This window comes from Pleurodeles waltl, chromosome 1_2 (genome assembly GCF_031143425.1).
Source record: "Pleurodeles waltl isolate 20211129_DDA chromosome 1_2, aPleWal1.hap1.20221129, whole genome shotgun sequence".
Taxonomy (NCBI): domain Eukaryota; kingdom Metazoa; phylum Chordata; class Amphibia; order Caudata; family Salamandridae; genus Pleurodeles; species Pleurodeles waltl.
Genome location: NC_090437.1, coordinates 834,975,502 through 834,993,076, shown reverse-complemented (window position 1 = coordinate 834,993,076; position 17,575 = coordinate 834,975,502). Strand labels below are relative to the sequence as shown.

At 41.1% G+C, this 17,575-nt stretch overlaps 1 protein-coding gene across 1 annotated transcript in view; it reads left to right on the top strand.

The window, feature by feature from the left end:
• Positions 1-17,099, top strand: part of GLRA3 (glycine receptor alpha 3) — a 596,907-nt gene extending 579,808 nt beyond the window's left edge. Inside the window, exon 9 of the mRNA XM_069244590.1 lies at positions 13,943-17,099. Coding sequence (XP_069100691.1) covers positions 13,943-14,221 — 279 coding nt within the window. The 3' untranslated portion in view covers positions 14,222-17,099. The remainder of the gene's footprint in view (positions 1-13,942) is intronic.
• The last annotated feature ends 476 nt before the right edge of the window (positions 17,100-17,575 follow it).

Sequence of the window (17,575 nt, the reverse complement as noted above, 5' to 3'; positions counted from 1 at the left end):
TTGACTCTGGGGGTGCCGCGTTTGCCGGGAGGTTACAGAGCCCCAGAGGGGAGGACCAGGGTCAGGTTGTCATCCCTGACCTGGTGGAAGAGAGAGTGGTCAAAGGGTGCCAGGCACCTGGGGCTACCACCCCCCACTCTCCACAGTCACAGTGGTTAGAGAGGCCTGAGGTCGGGCTCTCATCCCTGACAGTTGTCTGGGGCCACTGTGGCTTGCTGTCCTGGTGGACAGAGTTGCCCCTGGGGGGGGGAGGACGAGAGTCACACCCCGGGGGTGGAGTGGGCAACACCACTGTGTTGGCCCTGGTGGTACTATCTGCCCATTGCAATACATCTGTGAGCAAAGTAAAGTTAGGTGTTGCACAGATGGTGTCTGTAGATGTGGAGAAGGGTTCCCCATGGGTTAGCTTAGTGGGCCCTGAGAGTATGGACAGAGGGATCCAACTGGAGTCAGGAAGGCGTAGAACTGGAACATGCCCCTGCTGTTGTGGGCCTGGGTCCCTGTTCTATCGCCCCAATCAGGGAAGTACATCAAGGTATTGATTGTTCTCCCCTGGCTTTAGGCTGGTAGGGGGTCGTGTTGGACTTTTGCTTAGGCAGGGTCATCCCCAGTCTTTTTCGCCTCCTGCCTCCTATTTTTTTCTGACATGTTGCTGTTGGCTTTTCAACTCTGAGCACTTTACCAGTGCTAAAGTGCATATGCTCTCCTGTTTAAATTGTATGTAAGTGGTTTATCCATGATTGGCATATTTTGATTTACTAGTAAGTCCCTAGTAAGGTGCACTAGAGGTGCCAGGGCCTGTAAATCAAATGCTACTAGTGGGCCTGCAGCACTGGTTGTGCCACCCACATAAGTAGCTCTGTAATCATGTCTCAGACCTGCCACTGCAGTGTCTGTGTGTGTATTCTTACACTGTAAATTCGACTTGGCAAGTGTACCCACTTGCCAGGCCTAAACCTTCCCTTTTCTTACATGTAAGGCACCCCTAAGGTAGGCCCTAGGTAGCCCCAAGGGCAGGGTGCAGTGTATGGATAAGGTAGGACATATAGTAATGTGGTTTATATGTCCTGACAGTGAAATACTGCCAATTTCGTTTTCACTGTTGCAAGGTCTGTCTCTCTCTCATAGGATAATATGGGGGCTACCTTTAAATATGATTAAAGTGTAGATTCCCCTAGAGAGTAGATGGACATGTGGAGTTTGGGATCCCTGAACTCACAATTTAAAAATCCATCTTTTAGTAAAGTTGATTTTGGGATTGTGCGTTTGGGAATGCCACTTTTAGAAAGTGAGCATTTTCTTGCTTAAACCATTCTGTGACTCTGCCTGGCTTGTGGATTCCCTGTCTGGGTCAGTTTGACAGTTGGGTTGTTTTTCACCTCACACCAGACAGTGACACAAAGGGAGCTGGGGTGTGATCTGCATTTCCTGATTAGCCATCTCTGCTAGGAGGGAGGGGTGGAGTGGTCACTCTCATCTGAAAGGACTGTGCCTGCCTCTGACAATGCTGTCTCCAGCCCCTGGTGTGTGTCTGAGGCCTTGCCTGGGCAAGGCAGGATTTCACAAGAAGGTGTGAGTCCCCTTTGAAGAAAGGTGACTTCAAAGACTAAAATGGGTATAAGAAGGGCACCCAAACTTACAAACTTTAGAAACACTTCTGGAACCAAGAGGAACCTCTGCCTGGAGAAGAGCTGATAGCTGAGGAACAAGTGCTGCCCTGCCTGTGACTGTGCTTTGTGGAGCTTTCCTGCAGTGCTGCTTCTGCCAGAGTAAGAGGGCAAAGACTGGACTTTGTGTGCCTTCCATCTTGAAGAAGAAATCTCCAAGGGCTTGATGTAGAGCTTGCCTCCTGTTGTTGAAGTCTCAGGGATAGCAAAGACTTCTTCCTGCCAGCACCTGGAGTCTCTGGAGAGACCCCTACTCTGCTCTGTGGTGCCCTTCCAGTTCCTGGGACCCTGAAAGGAGAGGCTGGCAGCCTAAGGACAAAAATACACGCACCGAGCGCCGTGCGGAGAAAAGATCGACGCGAATCCGATCGCGGCTGAGAAAACGACGCAACGCCGGTTCCGCAGCTGAGAAACGACGCCGCAGGAAACGCGACCGAAAAACCGACGCCCGGAGCAGGAGAAACGACGCGCAGCATCGCTGACGGAGGCTGAGAGATCGCACCCTGCGCCGCGGGACTTTCGGATCGTCGTGTGGCTGGCTTTTTCAACACGCACCGCCGTGCCGAGTTGTTTTCGACGCACACAGCCGTGCAGGGTTACTTTCGACGCACACCGCCCGTGCGGGGTTATTTTTGACGCAAACCAGGTACATTTTCACGCTAGCAGCGCTAGTGTGGTGTTACAACTACCTAAAGACTCTTTTTATTTTAAACCTTTAAAAAATCATAACTTGACTTGTGTATGTTGGATTTTTGTCGTTTTGGTCTTGTTTTGTCTAGATAAATATTTCCTATTTTTCTAAACTGGTGTGGTGTCATTTTGTAGTGTTTTCATTAAGTTACTGTGTGTGTTGGTACAAATACTTTACACCTAGCACTCTGAGGTTAAGCCTACTGCTCTGCCAAGCTACCAAGGGGGTAAGCAGGGGTTAGCTGAGGGTGATTCTCTTTTATCCTAACTAGAGTGAGGGTCCTTGCTTGAACAGGGGGTAACCAGACTGTCAACCAAAGACCCCATTTCTAACAAACACTGTGACCAATTTCATTTAATTTGAAGAAAGTAGTGCGAGAGCTAGTACAGTTTTTACACACAGTGGCAGTGTTACTTTCCCGATTTTTTAGAATGTATTATGGACCATGTTCACAAGAACGAGTACAGTTCTTATTGTGAAGTTAGAGCAATGCTTACTTTGTGCTTGTTGTTTCCGTTGCGCAACACCGGCACTTATTTTTGAGGGCCGGCACTTATATTTTTTGCCTCAAGCATTTATTGCGAGCAAAAACACAAACAGAAAGACGGAGGAAGAGAAACACGAAAAAGCATCACAATGGGAGAAAGGAGAAAGCTGCAAGAGTGAGCTGAAGGGGCAGGGAGTGGCTTTAACTGGATTGAGGAGGCCCATATGGCTTCAGGATTATGCTGCTTCAGTATTCCGTGTGCGCACATTTAATTGCAGCAGCCGAGTGTTTAAGAGGAGGGCTTTGGGCGCAGGCACATTTTTATTTACAAATTAAGCACTGAGTTAGAGTAATGTTTAATGCTGAAGAAATGTATGGTAGGTTTCCAAAAGTAGCCATTAAAGCACATTTGGAGTCCCATAATCATTAGTACTTGGAGTTTTGAAATTCACATTGCACGTTCGATGGCATAAAAATTAGTGTGTAATGTGTTTTTTTTAAACTGTTGTAAATTTGTAGGTATGGCTAGGAGGGGGATTACAGTCATGACATCGCAATAACATTCACAATAAATAGATTAACGATTGTTCCACGATTGTGATATTAAAACAAGAAAGGTACCTTCATATATAGTTTCAAGAACATTTTTCTGTCAGAAATGGACCTTCCCCGTTTGTGTTTTGTTTTGCTGTTTCTATACCAACTATGTGCACTGAGGTTTTTCCTGCTCTGCATGAGTGTTTATCTAAGTTACTTTATTATTGTTGCAATTGGTTACAATGGTGATTTTCAAATTTGACGAGTTTCATTCTATCTCTCCTGCAAATTTTCTCTATTGATTATGACAGTCACTCCACAACAAATAAACGCTTGACAATTGCTTGAAAGAGGAAAGGCTGTATTCTGTGGACTTTCTAATTTCCCCTAGCATGACAACCCAAAAACTTCCATGGCCGAATTTATAAAAAAAATCAATTTTTTTAGATATTTCCTAATTTTAACACCCCTTATGGTTCTACATTTGCTGGCATACTGTTAGGTTATTGTGAAATTTCCCTGTTAGATTATTGCCCTTTCTGAAGACATATATACATGGGAAGACGACCCTTCGTCTAAGACCATTTTTTAATCGAGCAGTGGTGCAATCATCCTTACGGCAACACATATGCCATGGTTCATTTATGAATGAATTTGAAAATGTGTAGATGCGTGTGTCGAGATATTGCAAATGCTTCGATTACCCACAAGGCTACTATGTTGTGGTTTTTCATATAAAACTGCTCCCAATTCATTCTCTTTGGAGCACCACCTTATTCACCCATATATAACAAAAGACTACATGATGTTATAGTTAGATGGCACAGTCAGTTTAAACTTACCATTTCCAATTACAAACAACACCGGAATTCTCCAATTATAATTACCGTCAGTATCTTTAACTGCAGAGTAGTCTCCGCATTCTGGCTCAAAAGTGCAACATCACTGAAATTCGACACTTATGGTAGTGCAACACAGAGAAATCTGCTCTTGCAGCATCGTACTGCTCTTGAAAACAACTGCTTGGCATGGACAGTTAACATGATTACCGACTGACAAACCTAATACACTTCCATGGCCTAATCTAAAATGTTATTTTTTTCTGAACAAATGTGGGTCAAGGGAGTTAATGGCTGACTCAGCCCAGTCCTTCTGCATGTTTACAGACTTTTCAGTTGCACGAGGCCTAATAGTACATTGTTAATCTTTAACCAGTGAACCTAGGCAAGTGCACTGAGGGAATGGCCAATCACACTCCATCTGCAAACATCAACCACCTGTTGATTTTTTCAGTATATGTGAGAAATATAGAAGTCTGAGATATATTGTAATGTGAGCACTTAACATACGATTGCCTGACTGGGGCCATTCTGTCCAGTTATTCAGGTCTATCGCTGCTATCGAAAGTGTGCACTATTGTAATTACTCTGTTTGGCCACTAAAGGGCACCACCTTCCTAGCATGAGCATTGTGATACATTTAATCTCACGTGAGTAACACTGGATAAAAGTGAACAATGATATGCGAAATATTTTCTAAAATGTCCAGGCACACAGCCATAAAACAGCAGTTATATAAATAGAATTAAAGCGAAAGGCTGGCGTGTTTCACTACGTGTGATTGCAGGTTATACATTAAGAACCTTCTAGGTGAAGGAAATATACCTACGAATATGTAATAGTGATACGAAAATCGTGTAGACATTGTCAAATAATCTGTTCGCACTATACCTCTTTTTGCTTCGCGGTACAGATGCTGTACTTTAGATACTTTTTAATCCCTCGCCTTTGCCTTTTCTAAACCCTGCAAATAACAAGTATTGCTATTACCCAGTTTAACGCAGCTGAGTTTATCTCAGTCTCAGCTATGTTTAAATTCCCATTAAAACGACACGCACGATTCAGAAACAATCAAAGCGACAGAGCTAGGCTGCATGACGTACAGAATGACACGATCCTAATTAAATGAAAGGGTATAAGAAGTTTATTTTGCCATTCCATTGGATGGACCTGAACTGGAACATACAGTAAATTTATTCAAATTGGAAAAGTGCAAAAACTACAGCAATGCACTATAGATTTAAAGCAATGTGCTATTGCATGATGGATAAAACAATATAAATTCTTAAGATGATCAAGCTTGTGTGCAAAGTGAATTGTGTTCACTAATAGGTGGAGCTGGAGCCTTCGTTGCGCAACAACCATTTTCCAGCCCACTGAAAGTGATTAGATACCATGTTTCATTAAAGCTTTTTCTATCATTTTCGATTGCTATTTACTATTAGATAAAATCACAATTCACTTATTTTAAAAGTAGTAATCAGATTATCTGACACCTCCTCAAATAAATCGTCTCCACCCCTACCCGTGTTCTATAACTCTGCTAATGTCCAATAATCCACCACCTCCATCCTATGCGCGGAAGAGAGGTAGAAGCTCCTAAAATACAGTTTATCAGCATCAGAAGGATGACAAGTTACGTTTCTCTTGCTGGCTTTATTCTTCATGTACAGGTCGAAGATACCTATGTCAGTTGAGTTAACCACTGAGCAATGATTAGGATCTTATTTTACCTGAATTGTTACAAATAGAAGACAGGGTGGTTGTACAAATAACTCTGAAAAAATCACACACACTCGATTATTTTCTGTGAAGTATACACAACAAAGTTTTTAATAGCGACAGTTTAGGAGGCTGGCCTGGTTTGTAGTGGGTACCTAAGGTACTTACACCTTATACCAGGTCCAGTGTCCCTTATTAGTGAAATTGTAGTCAGTGTCTAGAAGCCAGGCTTTCTAGGGGGTGTGGATGAGCAGCCAAGGCCTAACTAGGAGACATGCAAAGCTCATGCAATACCACTGTAGTCACACAGTACTCAAACACATGAAAGAAAATACTCAGTGTTACAAAAATAAAGGTGCTTTATTTTGGTGACACAAATGCCAAAAATACCTTAGAGACTATATTCCCTTAGGATGTCAGTAATATACACAGAATATACAATAGAATGAAGTAATAGCTGTAAAAATAGAAAACAGTGCAAATAGTGAAAATTACAATCGTTAGAAATGGACCTGGGGGAACACAAACAATATACTAAAATAGTGGAATGCAAAAGTTGGTATCCCACCTAGGCAAGTGTAGTGTGTAGAGGGGCACTGGGAGTGTAAGAAAACACCAAAGGTAAGTAATAGAACCCACCCCAGATCCCAGGAAAGCAGGAATCAATCACAGTAACTTTCCTAGAACACACAAGAACATGTGATAGGATATTTTGCAAGACCCAGAAGAGACTGCAAGACACCAACAATGGAGTCCGGGACCTGGAGACCTGTGGAAGAAGGGGACCAAGTCCAAGAAGCGCTGAAGAGTCCAGGGAGAACAGGAGCCCTTGCTAACCCACATGAAGGTGCAAAAGGAGAACCACAAGTGAAGAAAAACAGTCAGTACTGCACCCAAGAAGATGGATGTTGGTTCCTGTTGGTGCAGATGATGTCCCACGCTGGATGAATGATTGCAGTCTGGTTTGTATCGCTGGATTTCACCAACAAGCTTTGGCACACACAAAGCTCGCGGTTAGTGGAAAATAGTGCTGCCCGAGACCAGGAGGGACCTGGTGGCCTGTACCCAGGAGGGAGAGACAGGGAGGGCTCTCAGCAACTCAGAGATCCCTCAGAAGACCAGGCAGCATGCACAGGAGTCCCACAGCACGGGGACAAAGATGGTGAAAAAGGAGGCCCATGCAGCACTACATAAAGGGATCCTACTTCGTGGGAAAACCACTCAGGAAGCGTTGCGTCACAGGATAGAGTGCTGAGGGCTGGAGCTGCACGGTGCATAAAGAGCTTTGGGAAGGATGCCAACAAGCCTTGGCAACTGGAAAACACGCAATGCACAGGGGTACTGTCTTGCATGGGGAGGCATGCTCTTACCTCCACCAAAGTTGGACAGCTGGACTTCAGGACTGTCAGGACCACGTCAGTCTACCACCCGTGTTGCTGGATCCACACACTTCTTCTGGAGAGATGATCCAAGCCACTAGTCATCGCTGCAGAGGGGTGCCTGCTCAAGCAGGGAAGTGACTGCTTCTCTTCAAGGGAGATTCCTTCGTTCTTCTAGTGCAGGCTGAAGACAGGCAGTCCTCCGAGGAGGCACAACCTGGAAACAGTTGCAGTTGCGGGCAGAAGCTGAAGATACAATGTTGCAGAAGTCGTCTTTGCTTCTTTGTTGCAGTTTGTAGAGTTCCTGGAGGGTCCAGATGCAGTTTCTTTGGTAGGAGATGAAGTAAAGGTTGCAGAGGATTCCTGTTGGAGTCTTTCAATCTGAATCTGAAGAACCACCCAAGAGAGAGACCCTAAATAGCCCTGAAAGGGGGTTTGGTCAGCTACACAGGTAAGCACATATCAGGGTGGGCTCTGACATCATCTGTTGGCACTGGCCACTCAGATGCTCCCAGAGTGCCCTTCCACCTTGGAATCCAAGATGGCAAAACTCAAGGACACTGTGGAGGCACTCTGGGCACCACACCTGGGGTGATGATGGACAGGGGAGTGGTCACTACCCTTTCCTTTGTCCAGTTTCATTTTAGAGCAGGAAATGGGGGGTCCCTGGACTGCTGTAGACTGGATTATGCAACGAGGGCACCATCTGTGCCCTTCAAAGCATTTCCAGAGGTTCTGGGAGGTTACCCCTCCCATGCCTGTAACACCTATTTCCAAAGGGAGAAGGTGTAACACCCCTTTCCCAAAGGAAATGCTTTGGTCTGCCTTCCTGGGCTTAAGCTGCTTGAGCAATAGGAGGACAGAAACCTGTCTGTGAGGTGGCAGCAGCTGGGGCTGCCTAGAAAACCAGAGAAGGCTGTAATGGCAGTACTGGGGTCCTCTAGGGAGCTCCCAGAGTGCATGGAATCATACAACCAATGCTTGCAAAAGCCTTTGGGTATGATTCCAACATGTTTGATACCGAACATGGCCATTTTCGGAGTTACCATTATGAAGCTGTACATAGGTAGTGACCTATGTACAATGCACACATAAAATGGCGTCCCCGCACTCACGTAGTCTGGGAAAATGGTCCTGGATGACGTGGGGCACCTCTGCTAGTGCAGGGGTACCCTCACACACAAGTACTTTGCACCCAGCCTTCAGTGTTGAAAGGTATGGTATATGAGTGACTTATAAGTGACCTGGTGCAGTGTAAATGCACCATTTCACACAGACTACAATGGCAGTCCTCTAGAAGCCTTTACATGGGCTCCCTATGGGTAGCAAAAGAAATGCTGCAGTCCATAGGGATCCCTTGGAACCCCAATGCCCTGGGTACCTAGGTACCATATACTAGGGACTTATGAGGGGTGACCAGTTTGCCAATTTGGGATGAAATACTGGGTTACCAGTATGCAGTGAAAACATTTAGAGGAGGAAGAACATAAACACTGGGGTCCTGGTTAGCAGGATCCCAGTGGCACAGTCAAACACACTGACATCAGGCAGAAACTGGGGGTAACATGCCAAAAAGAGTGTACTTTCCTGCAGACAGCAAATTCAAAAGAACAAGGACGGCAAGGGAAACAGGACTGAGTGGCAAATTCTTCTAAATTATTGCCATTGACATAATACCAATGTTCAGAATGTATACTCAGATGGCTGTCACTTACTATGGATGTACAGTTACATGAAAGTGTATTATTCATATTTACAACAGGTACTCTGTGAGGACATTGCCTTTTGATGTGAGATTTGTCTACACCTTGCAGGGGCCTTACTGTGGCAGGAAGAAACAGAAACAATAGGATAGTAAGAACATTTATATAGCACACATTTGATTTAGCTAATAACGCCAATCAGAGGTTAAAGGGGTTTCTTTTTAAATTATTTTCATACATACTTTTTTAATGAGCAACTTTCTCGTGCATTTAACGTGCATCATCTTTGTTTTACACTTCTTGAAAATGTGAGATCTGCTTTCCAAATTTTCTTTCTGTCCTCTTTACAAATCCAATATTATCATTGGTCCACTTAATGACTCGATTCTCAAAGTCTAATCATGAGCAAAACACTTTGCTCTTTCTCTGGATTTTGATATGCTGTGTTAGTAAGCAATAAGGGCCTAATTCATGAAAAGTTAGCACCGCCTTTATGTCATTTTTGACACAAAAGTGACGCAAACTTACAAAATACGTTTTGGAAGTTTGCTCCCCTTTTGAGTCAAAAAATGACGAAAAGGCGGTGCTAACTTTTAATAAATCAGGCCCTAAATATGTATGTTACTCAAACATGGAGCAGATTCGAGTTGTTTTCACTGTTTGTATAGTTTGTAAGTTCTATGAAGGATAGAACAACCAACTCAACATATTGAAGAGAACGTATTACTTTTGTCACACAGCTCCAAAGTGCCAAATAGTCAACTGACTGCTGACTCCCCATGGTGACTGTTTTTCCATAAACATGGCAGAAAAAAAAACACAATATCCGACCTAATACACAGTCGCGGCTCACTTCGCTCATAAGGAGCACGGCGGGTGCGGTGTGCAGGAAAGGTGGGGATGGGAGCAGGGTCTAAAATTTAAAAAAATAAAAAATGAAAAAATGAACACTTATCTTTTCATCGCTGCACCCTGCACTGCTCCTCTCCTCTGCTAGCTGCAGTCAAGCGCAGTCTCCCTGCCTGCCCTGCAGCCATTCCTGATGCTGCTCAAAGCAGCATCAGGATTGGCTGGGAGTGCCCAGCCAGGGTGCTCCCAGGCAGACTGGGAGCCTGTGCAGGCTCTCTTCAGCCCGGCAACTGTGTACTCCCCCTCATTGTTCCTCATCCCAGATGCCCCGCCCCTTTCACAATGAGAGGAAAATAAACATAGTTTTGCAGCTTCTGCTGCTGGTGGGGGGGCAACGTTCCTCTGCCCTAACGGAGGAGCTGCCCCTGCTAATACATTAGAGGGAAGATATAACCTACTTGGAATATAGCTCAGAGTACCAGGTGGAAAATGGCCTGTAAAACCATCAACGGAAACACGAGTACCATATCGTTATCATAATTCTCTGGGTGTATTTATCCCCTGATTTTGTCTTTCACTCACCCAAATGGAGAATAATGTTGTTAAAAGTACATGCAGTTCCCCTTTAGAACCTTATTATACAATTCATGTTTAGCGCACAAGCTGCAAAGAACATGCAAAAGAGCAAAATAGTCTTCAAACAAAATTATTCACCATACTTGAACAACTTTAACACACCATCAGCACAAACACTATTTGAGCATCTGCATCACAAATATGAGAAGAGATTAGTTTCAAATTCAAAATCAGTAAGCACACATTTCACAGAACACTAACAGCTAGATTTACTAAGATTTACTAGGATTTTGCATCAGGCTACATTACTTTCTTGGTGCAGCCCCAATGAAAAATCTATTTTAGAATTCTCAAAGCCATATAAAGAGTGAATTGTGTTGCTTTGTGTAACTTTGGAAATGAAAAAAGTAACACAATTACATTGCTTTGCATGAGGGAGACGTTACTTGGATACAGAATGTGTGTTCCAGTGTATTCACCCATGCATCATGACGCAAACCTATATTTACCTTATGTATTCTGCAGCACACATACAAAGAGGAATACGCTTCTAAGAATGTTTTTTTGAGCAGTAAGGTATTCCTTCCTACACAAAAACGAAGGCACTTTGTGTTTGTGTCCTGCCACAACAGTGCCTATGTTACTGTCAGGTATCCTTAAGTGCACCAGTGCAGGGAGAGAGTTAAACTGCATCACATATTTGTAAATATGGCACAGTTCAGCTCTCTTCTTTTCACACAGGTCAGCAGAGCAATTAGTCTTGCTGCACTGGGGTGTGTGAACTGCTTATAAATCCGGCCCCCAATGTATATCAAACCAAGCTTACCCATAACACTTAACCATGGCAATCCTGCATGGAAAGCTATTTGAATTTCTCTGATATGGTGGTAAAAAAATGCCAACGCTTTAAAAGGTAGATTTGTATAGTGAGTACTGAAAATGTAATCTGACTTTGGGGGCACATTTTCAGCAAACGCATGTGTGGTGGCAATAACTGGGACATTGTCTCCCCTGACTTCAATATACATTACAAGTATTTTGATCAGTTGTCTTTAACTCTTTTCGTTTCAATTCCTTGTTCTCTGAGTTCTCTGAGTTTATTTTCGTTTGTAGACCAAAAAATCTTTTCAGAACATTTTGGATTAATTAAAATATTCCTTTAATATAAAGTATGGAAATTACTAATTTGAAGTACGCACAGAACTTTAACCCATCCCCGTTTCTTGCTTTTGATCTCTACACATGACACTGCAAGTGACATTGTTAATAAAATTAGAATTTTCTGTATTTACTTGGCCACAGTACTGCCACCGCTAAGGAAGAGATGGCCAAAAGGAACATGGAATGAGACATCAGGGAACATTTACTCTCCCCTCAATTTACTTCATGGATGTTCATTAACGTTCCTTATCATATTTTCAGTATGCAATTGCAAATGCCATAATTAAGAATCATATTGTGCAAATTAATCAGATGAACCTATATTATGGAACCTCAGATTAAGACTGTGTGTTAGTTATTCAGCGCAGTCACCATGTAATTAGGCGCTTACATGCTCTGAGCACCATTCAGGTCTGAAAAGGCCCATGTTTATGTGTATTCCCCTTTGTAAAAAAGTGAATTGTGAAACATGGTTCCCTGTACGATTTATGAATTCATAGTAACCAATTAAACCCATTTTTAGGATACAATCATGATACCTATCTTTTTGAATGGCTATTTTGTCAGTTGTGCATATGGACAATATAATAGGCCCTTGGACTTGCTTACTCTTTGATATGAACAACATCTTGTCATTTTACCAGTATTATTTTTGAAATAATGTTACATTATCCACTCTCAAACTTCCCTTGTGTAAAGTTGGGTCAGAGTAGGAACTGTGTAGGCTTAGCACACAAGAGGAAATGAAGGCTATGAGAGTAAATGAGCCTGGTCAGAAGCCCATCAAAAATGTGCAAAAAAGTGGTGAAAGGGCACAGTGTAAGACTGTAGCAGTGAATCAGTAGTGAATGCTAGTGCGTGATTTTGTGAGTCAAAGAGATGAAGTGGTGGATGGTGATAAATCCCATTGGACTGATAAAATCAGAGCACCGACACCACCACAATTAGTGATCATCTGAATGTCATCAAGAGCACCACCAAAAGAGGCACCATAACCTACGGGGATCGTAGTGAGGCTCAGTTTTCACACCATAAATCCCTAAAGGCAAAATGAACTGTGTAAAGGATTGAGCTAAGGATTTTCAGCCTTGCAACTCCAGGAACTAAGCTGCAGTTTACTTTTGTTGTCCTTTGCATTCATTGCACCAGGGACGAAGTTTATAAATGACGGGCATAGTTTCAGGAATTTTGCATTACAATTGTAATGAGAACTTTCCCAAATTATGCTGATTTACGTGATTGCACATCACTTGATAAAACGTTCACACAAATACATCATTGGTGATAAATAATGATCACAAATGCACAAAAACAACAGAACAAGAGCTGCTGTTGTCCTGGTTCCTTTGCTTTTCTGCACTATGTTTTAGCGTGGACTCATTTTACAGTTCAATATAGCCAGAACAATGGATTTGCACTTAATTTCACCTAATTGTGACATACGTCACATAATTACACAAAGGCAAATTTAACAGATTTAGCACACCCCTTGTCTTCAGGCAGCTGTTGGTGGTAAGAAGTTTCTCACAATATTAAAGGTGTTTCCGGAAGATACAGTAAGGCAACTGCAGCATTGTCACAGAAGTATGTTTTGTCTCTACAGTAAATCACCAGCTGTACCAAATTAGTATATAAATATCTGTAGTCTGCCTTATAATTACTGGGCTACAACATGAAGGGTTCATACTGGGCCAGTACATTCTACTGTTGATGCTTCTTTCACTGTGAAAAAGGACAGCCACTTCATACCTTATTCATAAAAGGAACATTACCTGTGTTACCTCCATTTTGTATTCAAGTTTTGCCAAGAACAATGTGAAGATCTGTTGACCATAGGTCACTCCGGAACATACGAGCATGCCAACTTTTGCAATGTTCGATGTTTATATCAGGTCACTAAACGTGGCATGTCATAGTGAAATTGCCTATTGAGATATGCCAACCATTAATGGATCACATGAAAAGAATTGCCTAGAATTCAATAATGTTGAGACTCTTCTTTGAACTCATAAAATCATAACCGCATTGCAAGGGATCTTTTAGATTACTCTCACCAGTAAAAGGTGATGTGGAAACAGGAATTATTGCATGTATACCACATTCAAAGGAAAAATCACAAATTTGGATCTATTGTAATTTTTGACCAGACAATAAATTATTTATTATATATGTGTTATAATAAAACAAAATACTTATAAGAAAATAACTAATAGACCAAATTAAGCTACCTCTGAGTGTTCCTTAAATGATCACGCAATGCATGCCACTGTCGTTTTCATTTGTTTCGTGCTTCACACAACTCAAACGTTTTCTTAATTGTCTCTTTAACAGGATGATGAAGTGAGAGAAAGTCGGTTCAGTTTCACTGCCTATGGAATGGGGCCTTGTTTGCAGGCAAAAGATGGAGTGACCCAAAGGGGATCCAGTCACCCTGCTCAAGTCATACCAAAAACACACGACGAGATGAGGAAGATATTTATCGACCGAGCCAAGAAGATTGACACAATTTCTCGTGCTGGCTTTCCACTGGCCTTCTTAATTTTCAATATTTTCTACTGGGTCATCTACAAAATTCTTAGACACGAAGACATTCACCAGCAACAAGATTAGAGGATAGGAATTGGTACCATTTGTTACCTGCAGGACGTTGTCTCATAATACACATGTATATCTACATATAAAGACAAACCCTAAAGGAATCGAACATGTAAGTGGTGGAAGCTTGAAGTGCTATGCAAAGTTAAAGCAGGATGTCTTAAACTGAGCAATGAAAGTAAATGTCTTTAGGTATACTGTATCTATTCCATATTAAAATTGAAATGCAGACCGCATTTTACAATGACATACACATAACACACATTCCATACATACAAACTCACATGAATAAAATACATAAAACACAATTATTTAATATAAAGTATCACATGTCAGCATTTATACAATGAATTTAGGTATTGTGAGACTTATGGCATGACGACTGAATGCCTCACACTTTTGCAAAGTACTATAATGACTGAATGTACCGACATGATGAAGGTCTAAATTGCCTTTACAAGTCGTGGGATTATTACTAATGTAGAAACAAAAGTTTTTGTTATAATTATGTGAGAATATAATATTTGTGAACACATTTTCATTGCCAAAACATATATCCCATGTTAGTTGGTGCAACATATTTTCTGTGAGCATTTTCTGCAATGCACATCTAAATAGAGGATTTGCCAGCAATTTGAAATTAAAACTATTTGGGGAGAGGGCAGTGACAGAAGGAATCCTAGTAATTGTTGCAGAGTTGTCTTGTCACCAACGAGCACATAGATGTTCTTCCCAATCCTCTGTTACCAAAACATTCTTCAATCCCATGAATATTATCTCAGTGTGCGAAGTTCCTGAAAACCATTGTGAGCAGTGAGCTCTAGACTTTTCTACATTGCACAGTCACGATAGCTTACCTCAGTCCTGTTGGAAAGTATGGATTGATATATAGGCCTATATACCCTCATAAAAACGTACACTTAGAAATAGGGATTATTTATTGTATTATTTGAACAATTTGAGATTGATTCTAAAAGAGTGAAAAATAATACAAAGTCCTAAATAGCCATCAGAGTTCACAGTGCAGCACACAATAACTGGAGGGTCAAATCCTTTTTCGTGCTAATAAGAGTTGGACTGCATTGAGAACCATGAAGGATACTATTTGGAATGTAAATAGAGCGATACATTTGCAACACATACTGTAAATTCTGTACAAATACTTACTGCACACACAAGATACACACAAATATATGCATATAGAACCAAATATACTTACAAACAGATGTGAAAACAAACAGCAACACTGCCGACTCGTTTACATGTACTCTTGCATCATTATATGGAGGTACAACACAATGAAGTTCCGAACAATTTTTTAAGTCAAAATGTATTTTTAAACTATGTCACACTATGGGACCAAAACGTTTTTATTAAGTCTAGTAAATGCTGATAGTTCACTTTGCAACCTTCATGCAACGTCTCAAATTCCTTTTATTCCAGCCAATTTTTGCTATGTTTAATCAGGAGTGTAAATTGTTCTGGTCACGATTACTACACATTTTGATCAGTTACATGTCAAATTTTATTTGCCACTTTACGTACTTTGAGCCAAGACAATTAAGACATAGTATGTGTCTTTTTCCTGGAATATGTTTGGATTTGTAAAATACCTTAAGGAACAATTGTTGTTTGCACGTACTGCCGGTCACAAGGTGAACTTTGTCCGGAAATGGCTATACTGTTAAACATATCTAGAAAAAAATACTGCTAACGTTTAAGCATTTCTTACATCTGAAAATATTGTGTATAATAGTATGATGCTGATTTGCCAAGTTTTTAGTGTATAAAAAAGGGACCTGTACAGCATAAACTCCACATTCACTATTATTATGTTTCTACTTACATGTGTTTCTCTCTTCAGGTTTAATTCATTCTCCTCTTTTTTCACTTTCCTTTCCTGCTATACTTTTCACATATTGCACAGAAACACACAATCTCCAACTGAGTTTTAGAGCCATCTTCGACATAATTATTCAAGTACAGATGGTATTTTTAAATGTTGGTGTCAGGAAACACTGATTTGTACGTTAGACATAGAAGACAATGTTTTGCAAAACTCTACCTTTTCTCCTTCACAGCGGCAAATAACACAACAGAGAAAGTGGAACTTAGGAAACATTGCAGTCAAGTTGAATATTTCTTATGTCAAGGAGCATGAATTCCTTTTTTCTGTCTTTCTTTGTTGACATCCAAACTAGACACGCAGGTGCATATTTATTACCTTTTAATGAAATGCCTCACAGCAACCAATGTTGCTGTGCTACATTGCATGGAAGAGAGCAGACCAGCACCATTTCAACTAAGATATGGCATTGCTTTCGTTTCTTTCTGCACTGATGCACTTTAGACTGCCATGTGCCAATGGAAACACTCTGCTCCACAGTGCAACGGTGTCTGAGGTCTGTCAAGAAGAGGTTTGGTACTGTCAATGGATCCTTCTTGTATGCAAAACTCTTCTTTAATGCTTTACTCATTTAGTATGTTTAGTCTATAGTTCAGCATGAAACATGTGGAGACCTTTTGAAAGTTGCTCCACTGCCTGCCCATATGTTAATAATAATCACAATGTATTCTAATGTGCCACTGATAATCACTGATTATCACTGCTCATAATGATCAACCTACAAGGGGAGAATTACCTTCACCATAAGGGTAAGTGGTATGTAGAAAAATAATGTTTGCTTCTATGTGTTTAATTAAATCAAGAAACCTCAGTAATACATATACTTCGTCAAGACAAAGAGACAAACATTATGCAAGTTCAAAGTCTTGGAAACACTGAAATACGGGCATGCTCTCTTACCTTAAACCAATAAATTCAACTCATATTATTCCGAAAAACTCCACAATCTAAGATATCTGCCAGTATCAATCTACTGATGCTTGAGACAAAAAAAAAATATATCTACCACTTACATAATCCAGCACACATATCTGACCAAAGAAAATTACAACATGCTGTTTATAGAGTGGCTATGTAGAAATGAAGCACATTCTTGAAGGTTTGTAGGTAGTATTTCATTGTGATTTCAACATTTTATGACACGGAATCATTTATTTTGGAAATAGGGTAAAATATAATGTTTCAAGATTTTCAGTTGCTAAATATTAAACACTTCTCTTTCACATGATCTATTATCTACATCCAATGCTCTCATTGCAGAAACCTTTCGAGATGATTTTAAACAGGCAATGGTGATATGGTGAAAGAAGAAGAAGTAAAAGGGGCCAAGTTGTATGTCACTCTAAAAACAAATGTTAGGCTTCCTTGACAGACAACCCATTTAATTACCCGTAGAATAATTCACATTAAAACAATAAACTCTAAACCTTATCAATCTCAAAATCCTGGGACAATCATCTACA